The sequence below is a fragment of the Salmo salar genome, chromosome 18 (genome assembly GCF_965601325.2).
Source record: "Salmo salar chromosome 18, fSalSal1, whole genome shotgun sequence".
NCBI lineage: Eukaryota > Metazoa > Chordata > Actinopteri > Salmoniformes > Salmonidae > Salmo > Salmo salar.
In genome coordinates this window covers 91,055,735-91,076,863 of record NC_138308.1, presented here as the reverse complement: position 1 = coordinate 91,076,863, position 21,129 = coordinate 91,055,735, and the positions used below count along the sequence as shown (strand labels likewise).

The 21,129-nt window shown below is 46.5% G+C and overlaps 1 protein-coding gene across 4 annotated transcripts in view; it reads left to right on the top strand.

The window, feature by feature from the left end:
- Positions 1–21,129, top strand: part of LOC106578042 (protein Shroom4) — a 104,057-nt gene that overhangs the window by 50,857 nt on the left and 32,071 nt on the right. For 2 of the 4 annotated variants that reach the window (XM_045701588.2, XM_082965298.1), the window contains one exon: positions 20,042–20,230. In XM_045701588.2, coding sequence (XP_045557544.1) covers positions 20,042–20,230 — 189 coding nt within the window. The other 2 variants (XM_082965297.1, XM_082965296.1) reach the window with 2 other exon arrangements.

Genomic DNA, 21,129 nt, shown 5'->3' with positions numbered 1-21,129 from the left:
GAAAGAAACGAGAGGAAGAGGAGAGCCATGAGAAAGAGAGGAATTGTGTTGTTTTTGGAATACCATTGTTCTACTATTATTGATTACTTAAAGGGCTGCAGGCCTTAAAGGGGAAGTTCAGGATTTTACAACTTGATTTTGATGGTTCCTCACCCTGACAGTAGTCCATGGGCCAGGGGAAACTGTCATCTATGGTTCGCTTTTCTTTAAACAGCCACTACAAACTTTATCTAACTAAACAATCGATGCAAGTGATGGGGCCAATTGTGCAATGTATTTTTGAATGCTGCCAAGCCAAATATGAAGTTGGGTTGATTTCCTTCCATTTTGGCCATGACATTTGGACAATTACGAGATGAATTTTTGCTAGCATTGGCTGAAGTAGTGGCTGTAGTGTAAAAACATAAAACAACAGTTGCTAGCTCCTTGTCTTGTGTAGGCTAAACTATAGAGCTATTTGGACATTAGGGCTGTGTCCCAAATGTCTCTCTATCCCCATTATAGTGCACCCTATGAGCCCTGGTCAAAAGGTAGTAGTGTGCCATTTGGACCCACAAACACAAAGGAGTTTGGTAAGACCTCTCGTGCTGTGCCAAGGACCAGGACAAACAAAACCCCTTTCCTCTCTTCATCCCTCCTTCCTCCTTCGGACCAAACAATGGACATTCCTACCATTCCTAAGGCCTCGTACTCCCTCAACACATTTCATCCCCCCCTTCTTTCTTTTTTCCTCTCTCTTTGTGTCCCAAACGGTACCCTTTTCCCTATAATAGTGCACTACTTTTACCCAGAGACCTATGGAGCCAGGTCAAAAGTAATGCACTTATAAGGGTGCGATTTGGGACGGAGATCAAACCCAACACATCCACTCTCCACTTCTTTAATGCATTTCCCCGAGGAGGACAAACATTCTCTACCGCTAATCAGACCCAGGAGTTTGTGTGTGTGTGTGTGTGTGTGTGTGTGTGTGTGTGTGTGTGTGTGTGTGTGTGTGTGTGTGTGTGTGTGTGTGTGTGTGTGTGTGTGTGTTGATCTACTCAGCAGTGATGATAGTCAGCATGTATGTGTGTGATTACTGCTGCTGGCTCCTCATGGCTTCTATTAGCTGTCCCATTAAACAGGGATTACATGATACATGACCCTCTGCATTCACACTCACACACATTCACACTCAAACACATACACACTCACACACTCACACACTCACACACATTCACACTCACACACATACACACTCACACACTCTCACACTTAGTCTCAGTAACAAACAGGGTATTGTCCTGCTGTGGACTTCACCCTTCCTGATGGAGCCCCTGGATGGACCTTAGGCTCACTGTGCTGATTAACTGGTATGCAGTGTGTGTGTGTGTGTGTGGGTGGGTGGGTGGGTGGTGTAGTTGATGGGGGACCACAAAGCAAATGAAAAATGGAAATGATTGGTCTGCTACAGAGAAACACACACACTGGGACTAGGGCTGTGGTGGTCACCATAACACACTGGGACTAGGGCTGTGGTGGTCACCTGAACAGACTGGGACTAGGGCTGTGGTGGTCACCTGAACAGACTGGGACTAGGGCTGTGGTGGTCACCAGAACACACTGGGACTAGGGCTGTGGTGGTCACCAGAACACACTGGGACTAGGGCTGTGGTGGTCACCAGAACACACTGTGACTAGGGCTGTGGTGGTCACCAGAACACACTGGGACTAGGGCTGTGGTGGTCACCAGAACACACTGGGACTAGGGCTGTGGTGGTCACCAGAACACACTGGGACTAGGGCTGTGGTGATCACCAGAACACACTGGGACTAGGGCTGTGGTGGTCACCAGAACACACTGGGACTAGGGCTGTGGTGGTCACCATAACACACTGGGACTAGGGCTGTGGTGGTCACCATAACACACTGGGACTAGGGCTGTGGTGGTCACCAGAACACACTGGGACTAGGGCTGTGGTGGTCACCATAACACACTGGGACTAGGGCTGTGGTGGTCACCATAACACACTGGGACTAGGGCTGTGGTGGTCACCAGAACACACTGGGACTAGGGCTGTGGTGGTCACCAGAACACACTGGGACTAGGGCTATGGTGGAACACATACTGGAGAGAGTGGGGAAGGGGGGGAGGAGAGAGTGGAGGGGAGGAGGAGGAGAGAGTGGAGGGGAGGAGGAGGAGTGAGTGGGGGAGGAGGAGAGAGGGAGGAGAGGAGAGTGAAAGGAGAGAGGAGGAGGAGGAAAGAGTGGGGGGAGGAGGAGGAGAGAGTGGAGGGGAGGAGGAGAGAGTGGGGGAGGAGGAGAGAGGGAGGAGAGGAGAGTGAAAGGAGAGAGGAGGAGGAGGAAAGAGTGGGGGGAGGAGGAGAGAGTGGAGGGGAGGAGAGTGAAAGGAGAAAGGAGGGAGGAGGAGAGAGGGGGAGGTGGAGAGGAGAGTGGGGGGGAGGAGAGAGTGGAGGAGGAGAGAGGGAGGGAGGAGAGGAGAGTGTGGGGGAGGGGAGGAGGAGGAGAGAGGGGGAGGTGGAGAGGAGAGAGAGAGTGGGGAGGAAGAGGAGGGAGGAGAGAGAGTGGGGAGGAGGAGAGAGTGGAGAGGGGGAGGAGAGAGGGGGGAGGGGGAGGAGAGAGGGGGGAGGAGGAGGGGAAGGGAGGCGGGGGAGACAGAGACAGGGTATTTAGGTTGTGACGATCGTTGCCCCTCAACCGTCTGAGGTAAGGAGATATGTAAGGAATCTAAACAGACACACTTTTGAAGTTTCAATACAACTGTGGCCTCTAGGAAATCCTCTTTAACCATGGTTCAGACTAAAGCTGCCACTGTGGCCTCTAGGAAATCCTCTTTAACCATGGTTCAGACTAAAGCTGCCACTGTGGCCTCTAGGAAATCCTCTTTAACCATGGTTCAGACTAAAGCTGCCACTGTGGCCTCTAGGAAATCCTCTTTAACCATGGTTCAGACTAAAGCTGCCACTGTGGCCTCTAGGAAATCCTCTTTAACCACGGTTCAGACTAAAGCTGCCACTGTGGCCTCTAGGAAATCCTCTTTAACCACGGTTCAGACTAAAGCTGCCACTGTGGCCTCTAGGAAATCCTCTTTAACCACGGTTCAGACTAAAGCTGCCACTGTGGCCTCTAGGAAATCCTCTTTAACCACGGTTCAGACTAAAGCTGCCACTGTGGCCTCTAGGAAATCCTCTTTAACCACGGTTCAGACTAAAGCTGCCACTGTGGCCTCTAGGAAATCCTCTTTAACCACGGTTCAGACTAAAGCTGCCACTGTGGCCTCTAGGAAATCCTCTTTAACCACGGTTCAGACTAAAGCTGCCACTGTGGCCTCTAGGAAATCCTCTTTAACCACGGTTCAGACTAAAGCTGCCACTGTGGCCTCTAGGAAATCCTCTTTAACCACGGTTCAGACTAAAGCTGCCACTGTGGCCTCTAGGAAATCCTCTTTAACCACGGTTCAGACTAAAGCTGCCACTGTGGCCTCTAGGAAATCCTCTTTAACCACGGTTCAGACTAAAGCTGCCACTGTGGCCTCTAGGAAATCCTCTTTAACCACGGTTCAGACTAAAGCTGCCACTGTGGCCTCTAGGAAATCCTCTTTAACCACGGTTCAGACTAAAGCTGCCACTGTGGCCTCTAGGAAATCCTCTTTAACCACGGTTCAGACTAAAGCTGCCACTGTGGCCTCTAGGAAATCCTCTTTAACCACGGTTCAGACTAAAGCTGCCACTGTGGCCTCTAGGAAATCCTCTTTAACCACGGTTCAGACTAAAGCTGCCACTGTGGCCTCTAGGAAATCCTCTTTAACCACGGTTCAGACTAAAGCTGCCACTGTGGCCTCTAGGAAATCCTCTTTAACCACGGTTCAGACTAAAGCTGCCACTGTGGCCTCTAGGAAATCCTCTTTAACCACGGTTCAGACTAAAGCTGCCACTGTGGCCTCTAGGAAATCCTCTTTAACCACGGTTCAGACTAATACTGTGTGTGTTAGACATTAAATGGCCTTCTAGAATCTAACCAGGGGTTCCACACTTTTATTTACAATCATACCCCTCTCTTCTCCTCCTCCCCTCTCCTCCATAAACCCTGCTGAGGACCTCCCCTCCTCTCTCCTCCTCCATATACCCTGCTGAGGACCTCTCCTCACTCTCCTTCTCTCCCCCCTATACTCTGCTGAGGACCTCTCCTCCTCTCTCTCCTCCTCTCCTCTCCCCTCTCCCCCCTATACTCTGCTGAGGACCTCTCCTCCTCTCCTCTCCCTTCTCCTCCCTATACTCTGCTGACGACCTCTTCTCCTCTCTCTCTCTCTCTCTCTCTCTCTCAATCAATCAATCAATCAATCAATCAATCAATCAATCAAATGTATTCATAAAGCCCTTTTTACATCAGCCGATGTCACAGAGTGCTATACAGAAACCCAACCTAAAACCCCAAACAGCAAGCAATGCAGACGTAGAAGTATGGTGGCTAGGAAAAACTCCCTAGAAAGGCAGGAACCTAGGAAGAAACCTAGAGAGGAACCAGGCTATGAGGGGTGGCCAGTCCTCTTCTGGCTGTGCCGGGTGGCGATTATAACAGAACATGGCCAAGATGTTCAAATGTTCATAGATGACCAGCAGGGTCAAATAATAATAATCACAGTGGTTGTAGAGGGTGCAACAGGTCAGCACCTTAAGAGTAAAGGGCAGTTGGCTTTTCATAGCCGATCATTCAGAGTTAGAGACAGCAGTTGCGGTACAGAGAAAGAGTCGAAAACAGCAGGTCCTGGACAAGGTAGCACGTCCGGCGAACAGGTCAGGGTTCCATAGCCGCAGGCAGCACAGTTGAAACTGGAGCAGCAGCACGACCAGGTGGACTGGGGACAGCAAGGAGTCGTCAGGCCAGGTAGTCTTGAGGCATGGTCCTAGGGCTTAGGTCCTCCTCCTCCGAGAGAATTAGAGGGATCATACTTAAATTCACACAGGACACCGGATACGACAGGAGAAATACTCCAGATATAACAGACTGACCCTAGCCCCCGACACACAAACTATTGCAGCATAAATACTGGAAGCTGAGACATGAGGGGTCAGGAGACATTGTGGCCCCGTCCGACGATACCCCCGGACAGGGTCAACCAGGCAGGATATAACCCCTCCCACTAGCCCCCATACCACTAGAGGGATATCTTCAAACGACCAACTTACTGCCCTAAGACAAGGCCGAGTATAGCCCACAAAGATCTTCCCCACGGCATGAACACGAGGGGGGCGCCAAACCGGACAGGAAGATCACGTCAGTGACTCAACCAACTCAAGTGACACACCCCTCCTAGGGACGGCATGGAAGAGCACCAGTAAGCCAGTGACTCATCCCCCGTAATAGGGTTAGAGGCAGAGAATCCCAGTGGAGAGAGGGGAACCGGCCAACCGACTGCAAGGGCGGTTCGTCGCTCCAGTGCCTTTCTGATCACCTTCACAGCCCTGGGCCAGACGACACTCAATCATAGGACCTACTGAAGAGATGAATCTTCAATAAAGACTTAAAGGTCGAGACCGAGTCTCCGTCTCTCACATGGATAGGCAGACCATTCCATAAAAAAATGGAGCTCTATAGGAGAAAGCCTTGCCTCCAGCTGTTTGCTTAGAAATTCTAGGGACAATTAGGAGGCCTGCGTCTTGTGACCGTAGCGTACGTGTAGGTATGTACGTCAGGACCAAATCGGAAAAATAGGTAGGAGCAAGCCCATGTAATGCTTTGTAGGTTAGCAGTAAAACCTTGAAATTAGCCCGAGCCTTAACAGGAAGCCAGTGTAGAGAGGCTAGCACTGGAGTAATATAATCACATTTTCTGGTTCTAGTCAAGATTCTAGCAGCCGTGTTTAGCACTAACTGAAGTTTATTTAGTGCTTTATCCGTGTAGCCGGAGAGTAGAGCATTGCAGTAGTCTAATCTAGAAGTGACAAAAGCATGGAAAAACATTTTTGCATAATATTTGGATAGAAAGTTTCAGATTTTTGCAATGTTACGTAGATGGAAAAAAGCTGTCCTTGAAACAGTCTTGATATGTTCGTCAAAAGAGAGATAAGAGTCACAGTTTTATTTGAGACGACTGTACAACCATCAAGATTAATTGGCAGATCTAACAGAAGATCTCTTTGTTTCTTGGGACATAGAACTAGCAACTTTGTTTTGTCTGAGTTTAAAAGTAAAATATTTGCCGCCATCCACTTCCTTATGTCTGAAACACAGGCTTCTAGCGAGGGCAATTTTGGGGCTTCACCATGTTTCATCGAAATGTACAGCTGTGTGTCATCCGCATAGCAGTGAAAGTTAACATTATGTTTCCGAATGACATCACCAAGAGGTAAAATATATAGTGAAAACAATAGTGGTCCTAAAACGGAGACAAACTGATATCTTTCCGACAGCTAAGATCTAAACCAGGCCAGAACTTGTCCATGTAGACCAATTTTGGTTTCCAATCTCTCTAAAAGAATGTGGTGTTCAATGGTATCAAAAACAGCACTAAGGTCTAGGAGCACGAGGACAGATGCAGAGCCTTGGTCTGATGCCATTAAAAGGTAATTTACCACCTTCACAAGTGCAGTCTCAGTGCTATGATGGGGTCTAAAAGCAGACTGAAGCGTTTTGTATACATTGTCTTCAGGAAGGCAGTGAGTTGCAGGGCAACAGCTTTTTCTGAAAAATTTGAGAGGAATAGGAGATTCGATATAGGCCATTTTTGTAATTTTTAAAATATTTTCTGGATCAAGGTTTGGCTTTTTTGAGATAGGCTTTATTACTGCCACTTTTAGTGAGTTTGGTACACATCCGGTGGATAGAGAGCCGTTTATTATGTTCAACATAGGAGGGCCAAGCACAGGAAGCAGCTCTTTCAGTAGTTTAGTTGGAATAGGATCCAGTATGCAGCTTGAAGGTTTAGAGTCCATGACTATTTTCATCAATGTGTCAAAAGATATAGTATTAGAAAACTTGAGTGTCCCCCTTGATCCTAGGTCCCAGCAGTGTTGTGCAGACTCAGGACAACTGCTGAAATAAGCAGATTTAAAGAGGAGCCCGTTATTTGCTTTCTAATGACCAGGATCTTTTCGTCAAAGAAGTTCATGAATTTATCACTGCTGAAGTGAAAGCCATCCTCTCTTGGGGAATGCTGCTTTTTAGTTAGCTTTGCGACAGTATCAAAAATACATTTTGGATTGATCTTGTTCTTCTCAATTAAGTTGGAAAAATAGGATGATCGAGCAGCAGTGAGGGCTCTTCGATACTGCACGGTACTGTCTTTCCAAGCTAGTCGGAAGACTTCCAGTTTGGTTCCAATTTTCTGGAAGCTTGCTTCAGGGCTCGGGTATTTTCTGTATACCAGGGAGCTAGTTTCTTATGACAAATGTTATTTGTTTTTAGGGGTGCAACTCCATCTAGGGTATTACGCAAGGTTAAATTGATTTCCTCAGTTAGGTGGTTAATCCATTTTTGTACTCTGACGTCCTTGGGTAGGTGGAGGGAGTCTGGAAGGGCATCAAGGAATCTTTGGGTTGTCTGAGAATTTATAGCACGGCTTTTGATGATCCTTGGTTGGAGTCTCAGCAGATTATTTGTTGCGATTGCAAACATAATAAAATGGTGGTCCGATAGTCCAGGATTATGAGGAAAAACATTTAGATCCACGGGACAAAACTAGGTTCAGAGTATGACTGGCAATGAGTAGGTCCGGAGACATGTTGGACAAAACCCACTGAGTCGATGATGGCTCCGAAAATATTTTGGAGTGGGTCTGTGGACTTTTCCAGGTGAATATTAAAGTCACCAAAAATGTGAATATTATCTGCCATGACTACAAGGTCCGATAGGAATTAAGGGAACTCAGTGAGGAACACTGTATATGGCCCAGGAGGCCTGTAAACAGTAGCTATAAAAAGTGATTGAGTAGGCTGCATAGATTTCATGACTAGAAGCTCAAAAGACGAAATGCAGCCATTTCTGGGGGGGTAAATTGAAATTTGCTGTTGTAAATGTTAGCAACACCTCCGCCTTTGCGAGATGCGCGGAGGATATGGTCACTAGTGTAACCAGGAGGAGAGGCCTCATTTAACACAGTAAATTCATCAGGCTTAAGCCATGTTTCTGTCAGGCCAATCACATCAACCTTATGATCAGTGATTAGTTCATTGACTATAACTGCCTTGGAAGTGAGGGATCTAACATTAAGTAGCCCTATTTTGAGATGTGAGGTATCACAATCTCTTTCAATAATGACAGGAATGGAGGAGGTCTTTCTAGATCGAGGCACAGACACGGTCTCAGTGGGGATAGCTGAGCTGACTACACTGACTGCTAGTGGCAGACTCCACTAAGCTGGCAGGCTGGCTAACAGCCTGCTGCCTGGCCTGCACCCTATTTCATTGTGGAGCTAGAGGAGTTAGAGCCCTGTCTATGTTCGTAGATAAGATGAGAGCACCCCTCCAGCTAGGATGGAGTCCGTCACTCCTCAACAGGCCAGGCTTGGTCCTGTTTTCGGCTGAGTCCCAGAAAGAGCGCCAATTATCTACAAATTGTATCTTTTGTGGGGGGCAGAAAATAGTTTTCAACCAGCGATTGAGTTGTGAGACTCTGCTGTAGAGCTCATCACTCCCCCTAACTAGGAGGGGGCCAGAGACAATTACTCGATGTCGACCCATCTTTCTAGATGATTTACATGCTGAAGCTATGTTGCGCTTGGTGACCTCTGACTGTTTCATCCTAACATCGTTGGTGCCGATGTGGATAACAATATCCCTATACGCTCCTCACTCGCCAGTTTTAGCCTTAGCCAGCACCATCTTCAGATTAGCCTTAACGTCGGTATCCCTGCCCCTGGTAAACAGTGTATGATTGTTTTAAGTCTAATACTGCGGGTAATGGAGTTGCCAATGACTAGGGTTTTCAATTTGTCAGAGCTAATGGTGGAAGGCTTCGGCGTCTCAGACCCCGTAACAGGAGGAGTAGAGACCAGAGAAGGCTCGGCCTCTGACTCGACTCGTTGCTTAATGGGGAGAACCGGTTGAAAGTTTCTGTTGGCTGAATGAGCGACACCGGTTGAGCATTCCTACAGCATTTCCTTCCATAGGCGTGAGAAAATTGTCCGGCTGCGGGGACTGTGCGAGAGGATTTATACTACTATCTGTACTTACTGGTGGCACAGACACTGTTTCATCCTTTCCTACACTGAAATTACCCTCGTTCTCCTGTATATTATGATGTACAGTGACTGCAATTAGAAGGCATCATGTTAATGTTACTACCTAGCTTCGGCTGGTGGAGGTCCTGTAGAACCATGTCCAGATAAAGCGTCCCGGGTGAAAAAGTTGAATAAAAAAGGTTGAGTGAGGGGAGAAATAAAACTGTAATTAAAAAGTAAAAACAGTACCCAATACCCTGCTGAGGACCTCTCTCTCCTCTCTCCTCCTCTCTCTCCTCCCAATTCCCTGCTGAGGACCTCTCCTCCTCTCTCTCCTCCTCTCTCCTCCTCCCTATACTGTGCTGAGGATCTCTCCTCCTCTCTCTCCTCCTCCCTATACTCTGCTGAGGACCTCTCCTCCTCCTTCTCTTCCCCCCTCTCTTTCCCCCTCTCCTCCTCTCCATCCTCCTCTCTCCTCCCCCTATCCTCTGCTGAGGACCTCTCCTCCTCTCTCTCCTCCTCCCTATCCTCTGCTGAGGTCCACTCCTCCTCCTCTCTCTCCTCTCTCTCCTCCTCCCTATACCCTGCTGAGGATCTCTCCTCCTCCTCTCTCTCCTCCTCCCTATACTGTGCTGAGGATCTCTCCTCCTCTCTCTCCTCCTCCCTATACTCTGCTGAGGACCTCTCCTCCTCCACCCTCCACTCTCTCCTCTCTCTCCTCCTCCCTATACTCTGCTGAGGATCTCTCCTCCTCCTCTCTCTCCTTCTCCCTATACCCTGCTGAGGACCTCTCCTCCTCCTCCTCTCTCTCCTCTCGCTCCTCCTCCCTATACTCTGCTGAGGACCTCTCCTCCTCTCTCCTCCTCCTTATACTGTGCTGAGGACCTCTCCTCCTCTCTCTCCTCCTCCCTATATTCTGCTGAGGACCTCTCCTCCTCCTCTCTCTCCTCTCTCTCCTCCTCCCTATACTCTGCTGAGGACCTCTCTCCTCCTCTCTCTCCTCTCTCTCCTTCTCCCTATACTCTGCTGAGGACCTCTCTCCTCCTCTCTCTCCTCTCTCTCCTTCTCCCTATACTCTGCTGAGGACCTCTCTCTCCTCCTCTCTCCTCCTCCCTATACCCTGCTGAGGACCTATCCTCCTCTCTCTCCTCCTCCCTATACCTTGCTGAGGACCTATCCTCCTCCTCTCTCCTCCCAATACCCTGCTGAGGACCTCTCCTCCTCTCTCTCCTTCTCCTCTCTCCTCCTCCCTATACTCTGCTGAGGACCTCTCCTCCTTTCTCTCTCCTCCCAATTATACCCTGCTGAGGACCTCTCCTCCTCTCTCTCTCCTCTCTCCTCCCCCTCTCTCTCCACCTTTCTCTCATTCTCCCTATACTCTGCTGATGACCTCTCCTCCTCTCTCTCTCTCCTCCTCCCTATACCCTGCTGAGGACCTATCCTCCTCCTCTCTCTCCTCCTCTCTCTCCTCCTCCCTATACTCTGCTGAGGACCTCTCTCCTCCTCCTCTCTCCTCCTCCCTATACTCTGCTGAGGACCTCTCTCTCCTCCTCTCTCCTCCTCCCTATACTCTGCTGAGGACTTCTCTTCCTTTCTCTCTTCTTCCTCTCTCCTCCTCCCTATACTCTGCTGAGGACCTCTCCTCCTCTCTCTCCTCCTCTCTCCTCCCAATACCCTGCTGAGGACCTATCCTCCTCTCTCTCCTCCTCTCTCCTCCCCCCTATACCCTGCTGAGGACCTCTCCTCCTCTCTCTCCTCCTCTCTCCTCCCAATACCCTGCTGTGGACCTATCCTCATCTCTCTCCTCCTCCCTATACCCTGCTGAGGACCTCTCCTCCTCTCTCTCTCCTCTCTCTCCTCCTCTCTCTCCACCTTTCTCTCATCCTCCCTATACTCTGCTGAGGACCTCTCCTCCTCTCTCTCCTCCTCTCTCCTCCCAATACCCTGCTGAGGACCTATCCTCCTCTCTCTCCTCCTCTCTCCTCCTCTCTCCTCCTCCCTATACCCTGCTGTGGACCTATCCTCCTCTCTCTCCTCCTCTTTCCTACTCCCTATACCCTGCTGAGGACCTCTCCTCCTCTCTCTCTCCTCTCTCTCCTCCTCCTCTCTCTCCACCTTTCTCTCATCCTCCCTATACTCTGCTGAGGACCTCTCCTCCTCTCTCTCTCTCTCCTCCTCCCTATACCCTGCTGAGGACCTCTCCTCCACTCTCCTCCTCTCTCTCCTCCTCCCTATACCCTGCTGAGGACCTCTCCTCCTCTCTCCTCTCTCTCTCCTCCTCCCTATACCCTGCTGAGGACCTATCCTCCTCCTCTCTCCTCCTCCCTATACCCTGCTGAGGACCTCTCCTCCTCCTCTCTCCTCCTCCCTATACCCTGCTGAGGACCTCTCCTCCACTCTCCTCCTCTCTCTCCTCCTCCCTATACCCTGCTGAGGACCTCTCCTCCTCTCTCCTCTCTCTCTCCTCCTCCCTATACCCTGCTGAGGACCTATCCTCCTCCTCTCTCCTCCTCCCTATACCCTGCTGAGGACCTCTCCTCCTCCTCTCTCCTCCTCCCTATACCCTGCTGAGGACCTCTCATCCTCTCTCTCCTCCTCTCTCCTCCCAATACCCTGCTGAGGACCTATCCTCCTCTCTCTCCTCCTCTCTCCTCCCCCTATACCCTGCTGAGGACCTCTCCTCCTCTCTCTCCTCCTCTCTCCTCCCAATACCCTGCTATGGACCTATCCTCCTCTCTCTCCTCCTCTCTCCTCCTCCCTATACCCTGCTGAGGACCTCTCCTCCTCTCTCCTCTCTCTCCTCCTCCCTATACCCTGCTGAGGACCTATCCTCCTCCTCTCTCCTCCTCCCTATACCCTGCTGAGGACCTCTCCTCCTCTCTCTCTCCTCCCTATACCCTGCTGAGGACCTCTCCTCCCCTCTCTCCTCCTCTTTATACCCTGCTGAGTACCTCTTCCTCTCTCTCCTCCTCCCTTTACAATGCTGAGGATCTACCATCTCTGTGTTGTTCTGTCACTACTCAGGAAAGGGTAAGATAACACTAACCTAGCTGGACTCTACAATAACACTTGTCTCTTCCTTCTCTCTCTCTCCCTCTCTCTCTCTTGTTCTCTTGTTTCTACAGTTCCAAAACTGGTGTCTGTCCCTCCCGCCCTCCCTCCCCTTTCTCTCTCTCACGAGTCTCACCCCCTTCTCTCTAATGCTCCCTGTTTCTTTCTCTCTCTTCCCTTCCCTCTCTTCCCCTCGTTCCTAGACAGGAAGTACCTCTGCATATTTCTCTGTGTGGAACAATAACAGTGTGGAACTGTGGGTATTATTTTAAAAGCGTCCCAGTCTTTATCTGCTCCGAACATAGCTTCCTCTCTCTCTCTGTCCCCCCAACAGTATCCTGCCTAGAGAGGGGGAGGGAAGATGGGGTGGAGGCAGACAGACCAATGACAGAAGCAAGGGAGGGTGAGAAGGGGAGAGAGAGAGAGAGAGAGAGAGAGAGAGAGGGGAGGGACGGTGAGGAAGGGAGGGATGGAGGCTGAGGTTTGTCAGTTGGTTTTTCCTCGATTGGAGTCTAGGTCAGTTGAGATGGACGACACAGAGAGAGAGGGACAGAGTGGACTTTGAACACAGTCTGATTCTGCTACTGGAGGACTACTCTTAAAAACAGGACTACTCCTAGGAACAGGACTACTCCTAGGAACAGGACTACTTCTAAAAACATAACTACTCCTAGGAACAGGACTACTCCTAGGAACAGGACTACTTCTAAAAACATAACTACTCCTAGGAACAGGACTACTCCTAGGAACAGGACTACTACTAAAAACAGGACTACTCCTAGGAACAGGACTACTCCTAGGAACAGGACTACTCCTAGGAACAGGACTACTCTTAGGAACAGGACTACTCTTAGGAACAGGACTACTCCTAGGAACAGGACTACTCCTAGGAACAGGACTACTCCTAGGAACAGGACTACTCTTAGGAACAGGACTACTCTTAGGAACAGGACTACTCCTAGGAACAGGACTACTCCTAGGAACAGGACTACTCCTAGGAACAGGACTACTCTTAGGAAAAGAACATAGCTCTCTTAATAAGGCCAGAGAACTGGAAAATGAGAAAAGGTGAGAAGAGGGTTGAGAACTTCTTAGAGGAACTTATCTCAACAATTGTTATCATCTGTGTTCCTGGCTTCTTTTCAATATTGCAGTGGAAGGGTTAAGTTGAAGACTTTGTGGAGAAACAGTACTAAGTAGCCGGATCACCTTGTTTGGGCTAAGCCCATTTTTGTGTGCTGTGTTGGATGGGAGATACTTGGGCATCTTATAAGGACTGCTCTCAGACCAGTCTATGGATGAATTAATGGTTGACCTGACCCTGACCCAACAGACACTGTTCTAGGATCAGGTGTGTCTAGAGGCATCCTCTGTGTTGAGCCACTCTGGTAAGTTATGGACAGACTCTAGAACAGTTAGAAAGGATTGGGTCTGGATGTTTCCTCTTTTCATCTCCTTTAGCTCTTCTCCGGTCTGTCTTCCATCAGTCTCCCCTCTGTGTTCTTAATCCTACTTTACTCCCCTCTGTGTACTGTGTACTAAATCCTACTATACTCCCCTCTGTGTACTGTGTACTAAATCATACTTTACTCCCCTCTGTGTACTGTGTACTAAATCATACTTTACTCCCCTCTGTGTACTGAATCCTACTTTACTCCCCGCTGTGTACTGTGTACTAAATCCTACTTTACTCCCCTCTGTGTACTGTGTACTAAATCCTACTATACTCCCCTCTGTGTACTGTGTACTAAATCATACTTTACTCCCCTCTGTGTACTGTGTACTAAATCATACTTTACTCCCCTCTGTGTACTGAATCCTACTTTACTCCCCGCTGTGTACTGTGTACTAAATCCTACTTTACTCCCCTCTGTGTACTGTGTACTAAATCCTACTTTACTCCCCTCTGTGTACTGTGTACTAAATCCTACTTTACTCCCCTCTGTGTACTGTGTACTAAATCATACTTTACTCCCCTCTGTGTAGTGTGTCTAGTGTCTGTCTAGTTCAGCAGTATCAGTCAGCTGTTTCCCTGTTACACAGCGGTAGTCTGTGTTCAACACCAGCTGTTTCCCTGTTACACAGCGGTAGTCTGTTCAACACCAGCTGTTTCCCTGTTACACAGCAGTAGTCTGTGTTCAACACCAGCTGTTTCCCTGTTACACAGCGGTAGTCTGTGTTCAACACCAGCTGTTTCCCTGTTACACAGCGGTAGTCTGTGTTCAACACCAGCTGTTTCCCTGTTACACAGCGGTAGTCTGTGTTCAACACCAGCTGTTTCCCTGTTACACAGCGGTAGTCTGTGTTCAACACCAGCTGTTTCCCTGTTACACAGCAGTAGTCTGTGTTCAACACCAGCTGTTTCCCTGTTACACAGCGGTAGTCTGTGTTCAACACCAGCTGTTTCCCTGTTACACAGCGGTAGTCTGTTCAACACCAGCTGTTTCCCTGTTACACAGCGGTAGTCTGTGTTCAACACCAGCTGTTTCCCTGTTACACAGCGGTAGTCTGTTCAACATCAGCTGTTTCCCTGTTACACAGCGGTAGTCTGTTCAACATCAGCTGTTTCCCTGTTACACAGTGGTAGTCTGTGTTCAACACCAGCTGTTTCCCTGTTACACAGCGGTAGTCTGTGTTCAACACCAGCTGTTTCCCTGTTACACAGCGGTAGTCTGTTCAACATCAGCTGTTTCCCTGTTACACAGCGGTAGTCTGTGTTCAACACCAGCTGTTTCCCTGTTACACAGCGGTAGTCTGTTCAACATCAGCTGTTTCCCTGTTACACAGCGGTAGTCTGTTCAACACCAGCTGTTTCCCTGTTACACAGCGGTAGTCTGTGTTCAACACCAGCTGTTTCCCTGTTACACGGCGGTAGTCTGTGTTCAACATCAGCTGTTTCCCTGTTACACAGCGGTAGTCTGTGTTCAACACCAGCTGTTTCCCTGTTACACAGCGGTAGTCTGTGTTCAACACCAGCTGTTTCCCTGTTACACAGCGGTAGTCTGTGTTCAACACCAGCTGTTTCCCTGTTACACAGCGGTAGTCTGTGTTCAACACCAGCTGTTTCCCTGTTACACAGCGGTAGTCTGTTCAACACCAGCTGTTTCCCTGTTACATAGCGGTAGTCTGTGTTCAACACCAGCTGTTTCCCTGTTACACAGCGGTAGTCTGTTCAACACCAGCTGTTTCCCTGTTACACAGCGGTAGTCTGTGTTCAACACCAGCTGTTTCCCTGTTACACAGTGGTAGTCTGTGTTCAACACCAGCTGTTTCCCTGTTACACAGCGGTAGTCTGTGTTCAACACCAGCTGTTTCCCTGTTACACAGCGGTAGTCTGTTCAACATCAGCTGTTTCCCTGTTACACAGCGGTAGTCTGTGTTCAACACCAGCTGTTTCCCTGTTACACAGCGGTAGTCTGTTCAACATCAGCTGTTTCCCTGTTACACAGCGGTAGTCTGTGTTCAACACCAGCTGTTTCCCTGTTACACAGCGGTAGTCTGTGTTCAACACCAGCTGTTTCCCTGTTACACAGCGGTAGTCTGTTCAACATCAGCTGTTTCCCTGTTACACAGCGGTAGTCTGTTCAACACCAGCTGTTTCCCTGTTACACAGCGGTAGTCTGTGTTCAACACCAGCTGTTTCCCTGTTACACAGCGGTAGTCTGTGTTCAACACCAGCTGTTTCCCTGTTACACAGCGGTAGTCTGTGTTCAACACCAGCTGTTTCCCTGTTACACAGCGGTAGTCTGTTCAACATCAGCTGTTTCCCTGTTACACAGTTAGACATTGTATCTGGATGTGCAGTATTTCCATCCTCCTTACCGCTGGTTTCCATCAATTATATTTCTAGATGGATGGTAGTCTGGCTACACGTGATCTTGTTATATTTGGGTCACAGTGAAGCATTCAGCTACTGTAGACTAATTGTATGTCCGAAATGGCACCCTATTCCCTATATAGTGCACTACTTTTGACCAAAGCCATATGCTTCCTCTCTCTCTCTCGCCCCCTAGGGAATAGGGAGTCATTTGGGATGCTCACCGTGTTTATAAATAGAACTAAGGACAGTTCTGTCTTGTGAAGTTGATTTGCTTTCCTGAATGTCTGACTGTGTCCGTCACTGACTGGTTTGCGTCGCTAATCATGTTAACTGCGGTTTGTTCGGAGGGGGGGGGGTGATCAAGTGTTCCTCTGTCTTACTGTAATATTTGTAATAATATTTGTAATAATGACAATTACAACAATACTGAATGAACACTTTTATTTTAACCTAATATAATACATAAATAAAATGAATTTAGTCTCAAATAAATTATGAAACATGCTCAATTTTGTTTAAATAATGCAAAAACACAGTGTAGGAAAAGAAAGTAAAAGTAAAAGTGCAATATGTGTCTTGTAAAAAAGCTAACGTTTAAGTTCCTTGCTCAGAACATGAGAACATATGGAAGCTGGTGCTTCAATATTCCAAGTTCTTCAATATTCCCAGTTAAGAAATATTAGGTTGTAGTTATTATAGGAATTATGACACGTCAACTATTTCTCTCTCTATACCATTTGTATTTCATATACCTTTGACTATTGGATGTTCTTATAGGCACTTTAGTATTGCCAGTCTAATCTCGGGAGTTGATAGGCTTGAAGTCATAAACAGCGCTGTGATTCAAGCATTGTTAAGAGCTGCTGGCAAACGCAGTAAAGTTTGAATGAATGCTCACGAGCCTGCTGCTGCCACCGCTCAGTCAGACTGCTCTATCAAATATCAAATCATAGACTTAATTATAATATAATTATCACAGAAATACGAACCTTTGGTCATTAAAATGGTCAAATCCGGAAACTATCATTTCGAAAACAAAACGTTATTCTTTCAGTGAAATACGGAACCGTTCCGTATTTTATCAAAGGGTTGGTAACCCTAAGTCTAAATATTGCTGTTACATTGCACAACATTCAATGTTATGTCATAATTATGTAAAATCCTGGCAAATTAGTTCGCAACGAGCCAGGCGGCCCAAACTGTTGCATATACCCTGACTCTGCTTGCACAGAACGCAAGAGAAGTGACACAATTTCACCTGGTTAATATTGCCTGCTGACATTAATTTCTTTTAACTAAATATGCAGGTTTAAAAATATATACTTCTGTGTATTGATTTAAGAAAAGCAAAAGATGTTTATGGTTAGGTACATTCGTGCAACGATTGTGCTTTTTTCGCGAATGCGCCTTTGTTAAATCATCACCCGTTTGGCGAAGTAGGCTGTGATTCGATGATAAATTAACAGGCACCGCATTGATTATATGCAACGCAGGACAAGCTAGTTAACCTAGTAATATCATCAACCATGTATAGTTAACTAGTGATTATGTCACGTCCTGACCAGTATAGGGGTTATTTGTGATTGTAGTTTGGTCAGGACGTGGCAGAGGGTATTTGTTTTATGTGGTGGTGGTTTGTTTAGAAGGGTGTTTGATTTATTATTTCCGGGTTTTGGGTTATGTTCTATGTTTTTGTATTTCTATGTTCTTTCTAGTTTAGTAATTTCTATGTTAGGTAATTGGGTGTTGGACTCTCAATTGAAGACAGGTGTTTGTAGTTGCCTTTGATTGAGAGTCCTATATATAGGGATGTGTTTTGTTTGTTAATTGTGGGTAGTTGTTTTTGCATTGCGTTGGTGTGGCCTGCAAAACTGTTTCCTGTCATTGGTTTTTGGTGTTCACATTTAATAAATTATAATGTTGAGCACGCAACCCGCTGCGCCTTGGTCCTCTCTTCACGAAGACAGTCGTTACAGATTATGTGAAGATTGATTGTTTTTTATAAGATACGTTTAATGCTAGCTAGCAACTTACCTTGGCTCCTTGCTGCACTCGCGTAACAGGTGGTCAGCCTACGACGCAGTTTCCTCGTGGAATGCAATGTAGTCGGCCATAATCGGTGTCCAAAAATGCAGATTACCGATTGTTATGAAAACTTGAAATCGGCCCTAATTAATCAGCCCTAATTAATCGGCCATGCCGATTACTCGGTCGGCCTCTAATATATACATCTCCAGATATCTCTCTTCCTCAGTAGCCAGATATCTCTCTTCTTCAGTAGCCAGATATCTCTCTCTTCTTCAGTAGCCAGATATCTCGCTCTTCTTCAAGTGCCAGATAACTCGCTCTTCTTCTGTAGCCAGATCAGTAGCCAGATATCTGTCCCTTCCTCAGTAGCCAGATATCTCTCTCTTCCTCAGTTGACAGATTTGTAAAGGATTTTTGTTCATGTATTACTTAGTGTTTGTTTCACAACTTTAGTTTAACAGATCACATTCTATCTCTAAATCCAGTATAGGCCCGGTTTCCCAGACACAGATTTAGTCTAAAAGGCTCATTTCAAACACCCTACATCTCTAGAATAGCTCTTTTTTCCTAATTTATTTCTGTATTAACTTCTTCAATCATTCCAGACCTAATCTGTGCTCCTTTAACAGTCCTGGGAAAAAAACTAATCTTGGATCCATTATTAGTCCTGGAATAGAAAATAATAGTGTTTGTTCTATACGGTCTGGGAACTTCCAGAATCTCTTTCCATAATTCCGGAACCATTCCCAAGGGTTCCTGGTTCTGACTCTGAGGGACATTTTCAGGGAAGGGACAATCATCCTGGCGCACACACACACAACAATCCTGAGAGAAATCCAAAATGAAAGTTTTTAGGAACTTCTGTGCTGACTTTAAGAATGGCTTTCAATTATATTGATCATTAACATAAATATTCCCAAAGTGTTGCGACTTCTGTCCTTGCCAGGTCCCACATTCTTCCTTAGTCAGGGTTCTTCCTCCTCTGACATATTCCAAGAATTCTGTGTTTTAGTGTGTTTTCAACACAGGTCGGAACGTTTGCGAGTTATTCCGGGAGGTTATTCTGAAGTTATTAATAGCAGAAATAATAATGGGCTATTCATGAGCGGGAACCTCCCGGGAACTCAGAGATGTTTGTTCCAGGCTCCTACCTAGCGTGCACGTGAAACACTGTGCACGTGAAACACATGGACCGGCTGGGCAGGGCTTTATATATAGTCTGCTACACTCCAGGGATTATTATGATTGTTATTTTTATTATTCTGATTATTATTATTTTTATTATTATGATTATTATTATGATTATTATTATTATTATTTTTATTTTATTTTTTATTATGATGATTATTATCATGATTATTATTATTATTATGATAATTATTATAATTTGAAGTATTATGATTAATATTATTTTTATGATTATGATTATTATTATGATGATGATGGTGATTATTATTTTTAATATTATGATTAATATGATTAATATTATGATTATGATGATGATTATTATTACTATTATGATTATTATTATGATTATTATGATGATTAATATGATTACTATTATGATTATTATTATGATTATTATGATGATTAATATGATTACTATTATGATTATTATTATGATTATTATGATGATTAATATGATTAATATTATTATTATTATGATGATTATTATGGTGATTATTATGATGATTATTATGATGATGATTATGAATATTATTATGATTATTATGATTATTATGATTATTTTTATTATGATTATGATTTTTATTATTATGATTATTATTATTTTTATTATTATTAGGGAATATTTTGGGGAGCGGCAGGATACCTGGGCCTACATTTGAAAGCTCTGATTGATTTGATTTACTTTTTACTCCTGTGTGTCTGACTTGTCTTTCTAGGTGTTCAGTATATTGTTAGTGCATACTGTCTGTGTGTATAATAATAATAATAATAATAATTGTTATACTCTCTCTCTCTCTCCAGACGCAGTATACCTGTGATCAGGCCTCACTCCTGGCATCTGGCCAGGCTGTCATCATCAGAGTCCCCCCCCAGCACTACCCCTCTCCCTCCTCTCCCTGCCGACACCCTCCCCCCTTCTGCCCCCCCCTCTGCCATGCAGCTCCACCCTGGGCCCTACACACTACCCTGGCACTCTACAGCAGACAGCAGGTACCACCCAGACAGACATGTACACGCACGCACGCACGCACACACACACACACACACACACACACACACACACACACACACACACACACACACACACACACACACACACACACACACACACACACACACACACACACACACACACACACACACTCTGTACATACTGAGTACAACAGGTGTCTACTGTAGCTGTATGCAGACAGACATTCATTAAGCAGGAATGTGTCCTATTAAATAGTCAGACGCTATAATCCTTTAAACAGCTATTACTGGCCAGCATTGTGTTGTTGTGGGTGCACGTGCCTGTCTGTGCTGTGTGTATAAGGGTGGATGGGTACACACAGTCCTGTGGGAGTGTATTGTTGGGTAGGCCAGACCAGGGGAATTCTGTTCTGTGACGCGTTTCCAAAGATTCACACACACACACACACACACACACACACACACACACACACACACACACACACACACACACACACACACACACACACACACACACACACACACAGAGCGAGCACACCAGGGGAATTTTACTAACAATCGTCTGTTAGCTTCATAACCTCCATTGTGTTCTAAAGCCAATAGCAGCCATCACCCCGGATAATAGAAGGCTGTTTTCAGACAGGCATCGATTCACACATTCCTCTCTGGCTGATCATTGATTTAAAGGACCTCCAAAGACTCAACAGTCTATTCCCCTGGTCAAAAGTAGTGCACTATATAGGGAATAAAGTGCTCCCCTAACGGCACCCTATTCCCTACATAGTGCACTACTTTTGTTGAAAATACCCTAATGGCACCCAGCCTATTCCAAACAACAGCAGGGCTATTTTCAGACAGACGTTGATTCAGACGTTACTCACTGGCTGATTATCCAGACTATCAAAATGGCTGATCAC